Source organism: Sinocyclocheilus grahami, unplaced genomic scaffold, assembly GCF_001515645.1.
Source record: "Sinocyclocheilus grahami isolate Dianchi unplaced genomic scaffold, SAMN03320097.WGS_v1.1 scaffold527.1, whole genome shotgun sequence".
Classification (NCBI taxonomy): Eukaryota; Metazoa; Chordata; class Actinopteri; order Cypriniformes; family Cyprinidae; genus Sinocyclocheilus; species Sinocyclocheilus grahami.
Window position 1 is genome coordinate 483586 of NW_015505706.1, and position 6884 is coordinate 490469.

The window sequence follows — 6884 nt, forward strand, 5'->3', positions numbered from 1 at the left end:
CACTCCCCAAAAAAAGAAAAAAATGTCCAACCAGGAGCATCTTGTCTGTCATTTTGAATATGCACAGAGATGTCCTTATTGCAGAATTTACACCTACATTAAAAAGTTTGGAGTCAGTGTTTTTGAAAGAAATCTCTTACACAAATATTGTAAAACACAAATATTGTAAAAAAAAAAAAATAATAATAATAATGATTAAATGTTTTCCTGACAAAGCTGAATTTTCAGCAGATAATACTCCAGTCCTCCATGTCATATGATCCTTCAGAAATCATTGTAATATGCTGCTTTGGAGCTCAAGGAACATTTTGGTAACACTTTATTTTAAGGTGTCCTTATTACACATTACATGTACTTACTATTATAATAACAGTTAATTATGCATAATTACATGCAAGTAACCCTATGCCAAACCCTAATCCTAACGCTAACAATATATTAAGTACATGTAGTTAATTCATATTATTCAGTAGTTAAATATATAATTACTCTGTAACAAGGACATCTTAAAATAAAGTGTAACCAACATTTCTTATTATTATCAATGTTGATCAATGTTGTAGATGGGATCGTTCAGACAAAACTGAAAATGTTGTCATTATTTACTGACTCTGTTGAACACAAAAGAAGATATTTTGATGAATGTTTTCAGAAATTTTAGCCGCTTTTCCACCATCGCGCTGAACGGTTCTCTGTGCATAACCGTTCCATCCGCGCCGCGCCGATCCGGGCCGGTTTCGTTTTCCACTGCGGGGCTGATAACGGATCTCTTTGGAATGCAAATACATATGATATGAGGTGAAAATAACCACCGCGTTATGGAGGATGATCAGAAATTTCTTTTGATTTTATTATTAATTTGTGTTTACATTGATCATAATAGCGCGCTTGGCAAGCTACGGAGAAACTAGCAGCCAGGCAACAGACAAGTGACAGATCCTGAGTGGCGACGCACGGCTCGGCTCAGCTCAGCTCGGTTGTCTAACCGTGCCGAGAATTCCAGGCCGAGAACGGTTTGTAATCGTGCCGCACCAGGCTCACGTGGAAATACAACTGGAACCGTACCCGACAGTTCTTAGAACCGTTCGGGCCCGATAGTGGAAAAGCGGCTAAAACTGTTTCTGGTTTGCCATTGAATTCCATAGATTTTCTTTTTATGTTCAACTGACAAAAGAGACTCCCAAGACAGGTTTGGGGCATCTCTAGTGTGAGTAAATGATGACAGAATTTTCAGTTTTGAATGAACTAAACATTTAATATTTTTGTGGTGACTGTGATACATTTTTTTTCAGGATTCCTTCATGAATAGCAAGTTCAGATGAACAGCATTTATTTATTTTACTGTCGTTTATGATCAATTTAATTTAATCTTGCTGAATAAAAGTAATTATTTCTTTCAGAAGAATCTGTCTGACCCCAAACTTTTAAATTATATTGTACAGACAACTCAGAGGGCTTTATTATTGTGTAATTGTGTTTTATTGCATTCTTTTTTATTAATTAACACATTTATCAATAACTCTAATATTAATGTATGACATTTGTTTTCTTATATGTTTGGCTTAAGATGTTTTTACTACATTTTTTTCAGTTTGTCCAAAGTGGGCAAAAATACAGAAGCAGCACACCCAGACCCGGTCAGTGGTGTTGCTCATCATTTGCGGATCTGCTCTAAGGACGATTGATCTCATTAAGTGAGTCTCAGATGTCCTGATTTGAATAATACAGCGTTGCCTTCTCAACCGTTAAGACTTTTTTCCCCTCTCTTTGTGTTTAAGGCAGCTGATAGCGTTCAAAGGACAAACTAAAGTGCTGAAGCTGTTCGCAAAACACATCAAGGTGGATGAACAGATGAAGTTACTGAGTAAAGGTGTGACCCATATTGCTGTTGGAACTCCTGGGAGAATTTGTGCTCTGTTAGAGAAAGGTTTGCTTTGATGCATAGTTCTTGAAAATCTGTTATTTTAACCCACTTTTTTTATTGCTTGACTTGACTTGTGATTCTTGTGCTCTAGAGGGTTTGACTACACAAGGACTAAGATTTCTGGTTCTGGACTGGAACTACCGAGACCAGAAGCACAGGAGAATGGTGGATATACCAGAGGTAACATTGATATGTGCAGCTTTCAGATGGGACAGACTTGTTTATAATTGAATTACAAAGATATTTTTTAAAGAATTGTAATCCTGATGTAATGATCTAATAATGTAATGAGATCTAATGTAGATTTTGGACAGTTTCTGTCCTGTGTCATCGTGTTTCTTGTTGAAATGGGACATATTGAATGACTTCGACTTTTATCTTTTTTTCTTTTTTTAAGCACAATACTTATTTTTTCCTTGATGAAACTAATGTTTTGCTATTTGCTGTTGTTCGTCGTGTGCACAAGAATATAAATTTTTTGTCAATTTTCCAGGAAAGACTTAACTTTAAAATGTTCATACTTCATATCTGAAAAACTAAACTTTATTTTGATTTAATTCACCTTAAACTTTAAATATTTTGTGATAACTGGAAAAAAAGCTAGAATTCTTTTTGTTGTTTCAGGTGAAAGGAGACTTGCTGAAAATGATGGACCAGGGTCTAATTCAGAGCTGCAGGGAAGGAACAGTTAAAATAGGACTATTTTAAACCGATTCTCTGTTATTTACACATTCATGTTCATTTACTTGTTTAGCATGTAATAAACTATTGCAATGTATTGTAGTGCCATTCGTCTGCTGCAAGAGAAAAATATTGTGTGAGAATGTTTTTTATGATTATAAAAAAAAAAATCTGATTGCTCAAAAACATATCCTTTTTTTGTCTTGTACACCAGGAGCCCCTCCCATGATATACTGTTAATACTTTATTCAGGATATAGGCCTACTGCTTTTTGCAATATTCTGTTGCAACACACAAACTCAGGCACCAAGCACACACACATTCACCCAGATGCTGCTCCCCCACATTATAGCAGAGTCCAGGAATGAGGAGAGACCCCGTTCTGATGGAAAAGAATGTGTGGAGCGCTGGGGAAGTTTAACAGTCAGAGCTAAGGACAGGGAGAACAACTCTGTGTGTGTAAAAGGTGGGAGTGGTTGTAGTTAATAAGTAACAGTCACTTCAGGTTCAAAGGTTCAGTCACACTGGGGACTGGGAAAACTTACTTCGGTGGCAGTTAAAGAAAACACTTATTTGAAGTTGTGTTATTAGTAGTTCTAGAGGATCTGACATGGGAAAGAAGCAGGCAGGTACAGGGCCACTGTCGAGGCGTCCGGATAACTCGGCGTTTAAACAGCAGAGGTTGCCTGCCTGGTCTCCATCTCTCACGGCACAGACCGTGCTGCCAACCTTCTACATCCTCTCTCTCGTGTGCTTGTTACTGGGCATATGGCTCCTCATCACTGTTGAGAACACATACGAACTAAAGGTTAGACATGTTTTATCATCTGCCAGTTTGCAAGACAGCAGGAAGTGGAGAAATTAGACCAGGAAGATGTATTCCTTTGTGGAAACCAACTCGACACAACACAAATTCATCAGAGAGTGAACTTTGTGTGTTCTTATCATGTGTTGGTCAAGTTCTTTTGCTATTTTTACTTGTAATAGACCTAACGTGTAATTTGATACATTTAACATCTTGGTTTCGCTACCATTATATTTTTCATCAAGTTGGTGGTCAAAAGCCAAACTGTTAATAATACACTGATAAAGACCAAAGCCATTGCAACTTAAATAATTGGATTTAGTTGTTTAATGTATGTAGCTGACTCTCTACAATGGACCATGAGTCATTTGTTTTGTTTGTTCTTAGCACTGCTTGCTAGGGAAGCTATATGTAGAGACCAGAGTGTCATAGCTTTGGGGTGAACTTTTTATGAACTTTAAAAAAAAAAAAGATAAGAAAATCTAAAAAAAAATAATAATTTAAAAAACTATCAAAAAGAACCCCACCTAGCTACAGCTTAGCAATATACAATATTTTACTTTTATTTTACTTTTTATATAAAAATAGTGTTATGAAATATAGGCCTAAATTGTAACCAGTAGTTGTTTTATTGAGAAATGCTGTTTTTACACTTTATTCCTGATGTGAAATATCCTAAATTATAGAATGACTTGTATATGAATTATAGAATGACTGAGGGCTGCAGCTCAACATGCTGGATGTAACTTCAACCAGTTACATTTTACATATTGTATGGAATTTTTTTTTAATTATTATTTTTTTGCTGCATAGGTGGACTACACCAGTGCTGGAACATGTGAACGGTGCTTCAATTTGAGGAAGCGTGCCATAGACTCCAGAACAGCCTGCACATGCACAGTCAGCTTCCACGTTCCAAAAACCTTTCCGGTGGGTCTGACTGTATACAATACCTTTCAAAAGTTTTGGGTCAAGATTATTATTTTGTTTTAAAGAAATTAATACTTTTATTCAGCAAAGATAAATTTAATTTTCAAAAGTGACAAAGACATTTATAATGTTACTAAACATTTTTGTTTAATTTTTTTTTGATTTTTTAAAACTTTCTATTCATGAAATCATTCATCATGGTTTCCACAAAAATATTAAGCAGCACAGCTGTTTTTAACATTAATAATAATGTACCTTGAGCACCAAATCAGCATATTAAAATGATTTCTGGAGAATCACGTAACACTGAAGACTGGAGTAATGGTGCTGCAAATTCAGCTTTGTCTTCAGAGGAATAAATTAATTATATATATATATATATATATATATATATATATATATATATATATATATTTTTTTTTTTTACATTTAAAATTGTAATAATATTTCACAATATTAGATATATTTTACAAATAACTCAAATCTTACAGTCCAACACATTTTGAACGGTAGGCCTATTGTTTGTTAAAAAAACAAAAAAACGCATATACAAGTTAAAATGAGACCTTGTCTGAGCAAAGATAAATAGGCCTACAATTTTATAATATGCGAAATTGCGGCAGAATTTTCTGTCTGCCTAGTACAGTCCCACCGCTAAAAGCATGATTTACATAAATTCATGTAACATTGTTTTATTATTTAATACACAAGCTCTTAAATAAGAGCTGTTTTCTGCCCAATAAATGTCCATTGTAGTTTTCGTATAAACGATTTCCACCAATAATGTTCTATGGCAAGTTTGTATGCTTCAGTTGTTAGACCATTCAAAACACAGCTTTTTATAAAATGAGAAGACGTCCTAGATTAAAGTCATTAAAAAAGTCTGTTGCCTAATTTGAACGAGACAACCTTGTGAACCTCATAATTTGTCATCAGCGTGTTTCCTTTCAACATGAAGTAGTCTAGCTAGTAGTTGGTCTGAGCGCGCGCTGTCTCCCTCAGGGCGATGTTTTCTTTTACTACGGTCTGCGGAACTTTCACCAGAACCTGCGGAGGTACATGGACTCCCGCGATGATGCACAGATGGTGGGGAGGAAGAACAACCTGAAGGTGCTCGACGTCTCTTTCACTCCCCTTCTGTTTGCACTCCTTTTTCACGCTCTTTCCTCATCCCTCCCTCCCAGTCACTGATTAAAATAACGTCTGTCTTAATTTGATCTCTCACTACGCTTCACATTAGTAGCGCTGTTGTCACATTCAAGATGCTGTTATTGCTCACGTAGGCACCGAGTTCATACTGCGCTCCGTTCGATTACGATGCAAACAGAATACCCCTTGCCCCCTGCGGTGCCGTGGCCAACAGCATGTTCAATGGTAAGACCCATGTTACAATTATGCCAATAAACCGTCCGTTTTTTAAGTCGCTCTTTGTGCTTGTATATATACACGACGCCTTCAACATTTCTCACATTATCACAGTTTATTCGCTATTGTTTAGAAACTGGTAATAAAATACGACAAGAACTCAGTTAAACTGTCAGAACAAATTCATTTTGATAATGTCAGATAACTTTGATAGAAGTAATGAATTAGGTTGAACAGCTGTCCGCTATCAAATTTAAGTACACAGTTAGATAATAATACCAATTTAGGGCAACCAATTACCAGGCAATGCTTAATTGTGTTCAGTCTGTGGGGTAAAAAAGGTCGCATTAGCAATTAAAGATAGTACACTTAAGTAAAACACGGTCAGGTCAAAGTGTCTGAATAAATTTTGGTCCCAAATTATCAGTTTTACCGGTAGTCCACTGTATGAAGAATTTTTAAGTATATGTCACAGTTTATTTAGCTATCGTCACTTACATATATATATATAGTGTCCTGCACCCACTAGTAAAAAAAATTAAGATATCTGGTGTCTGAATAATTTTTGGTTTGACTGTGTATGTACACTGAACAAAATTATAAACGCAACACTTTTGTTTTTGCCCCCATTTTTCATGAGCTGAACTCAAAGATCTAAGACTTTTTCTATGTACACAAAAGGCCTATTTCTCTCAAATATTGTTCACAAATCTGTCTAAATCTATGTTAGTGAGCACTTCTCCTTTGCCGAGACAATCCATCCACCTCACAGGTGTGGCATATCAAGATGCTGATTAGACAGCATGATTATTGCACAGGTGTGCCTTAGGCTGGCCACAATAAAAGGCCACTCTAAAATGTGCAGTTTTACTGTATTGGGGGGTCCGGGGGGTCCAAAAACCAGTCAGTATCTGGTGTGACCACCATTTGCCTCACGCAGTGCAACACATCTCCTTCGCATAGAGTTGATCAGGTTGTTGATTGTGGCCTGTGGAATGTTGGTCCGCTCCTCTTCAATGGCTGTGCGAAGTTGTTGGATATTGGCAGGAACTGGAACACAAGGTTATTTTCGTAAACGAAAACTAAAACTAAGACTAAAACGATTGATGAAAAAACTATTTTGTAAACTGAAATAAAATAAAAATGTCAAAATAATTGAAAAACTAAAACGAAACTAAA

At 36.0% G+C, this 6884-nt stretch overlaps 2 protein-coding genes across 3 annotated transcripts in view; both read left to right on the top strand.

Moving 5' to 3' along the window:
• cmss1 (cms1 ribosomal small subunit homolog) overlaps positions 1-2772 on the top strand; it is an 11726-nt gene extending 8954 nt beyond the window's left edge. For both annotated transcript variants that reach the window (XM_016237953.1, XM_016237952.1), the window contains exons 6-9: positions 1592-1694; positions 1779-1927; positions 2016-2104; positions 2549-2772. In XM_016237953.1, coding sequence (XP_016093439.1) covers positions 1592-1694; positions 1779-1927; positions 2016-2104; positions 2549-2632 — 425 coding nt within the window. In that variant the 3' untranslated portion in view covers positions 2633-2772. The remainder of the gene's footprint in view (positions 1-1591; positions 1695-1778; positions 1928-2015; positions 2105-2548) is intronic.
• Positions 2773-2878: 106 nt separating this feature from the next.
• The window catches only part of tmem30c (transmembrane protein 30C), a 6745-nt gene continuing 2739 nt past the window's right edge, over positions 2879-6884 (top strand). The window contains exons 1-4 of the mRNA XM_016237950.1: positions 2879-3413; positions 4224-4340; positions 5343-5450; positions 5624-5714. Coding sequence (XP_016093436.1) covers positions 3216-3413; positions 4224-4340; positions 5343-5450; positions 5624-5714 — 514 coding nt within the window. The 5' untranslated portion in view covers positions 2879-3215. The remainder of the gene's footprint in view (positions 3414-4223; positions 4341-5342; positions 5451-5623; positions 5715-6884) is intronic.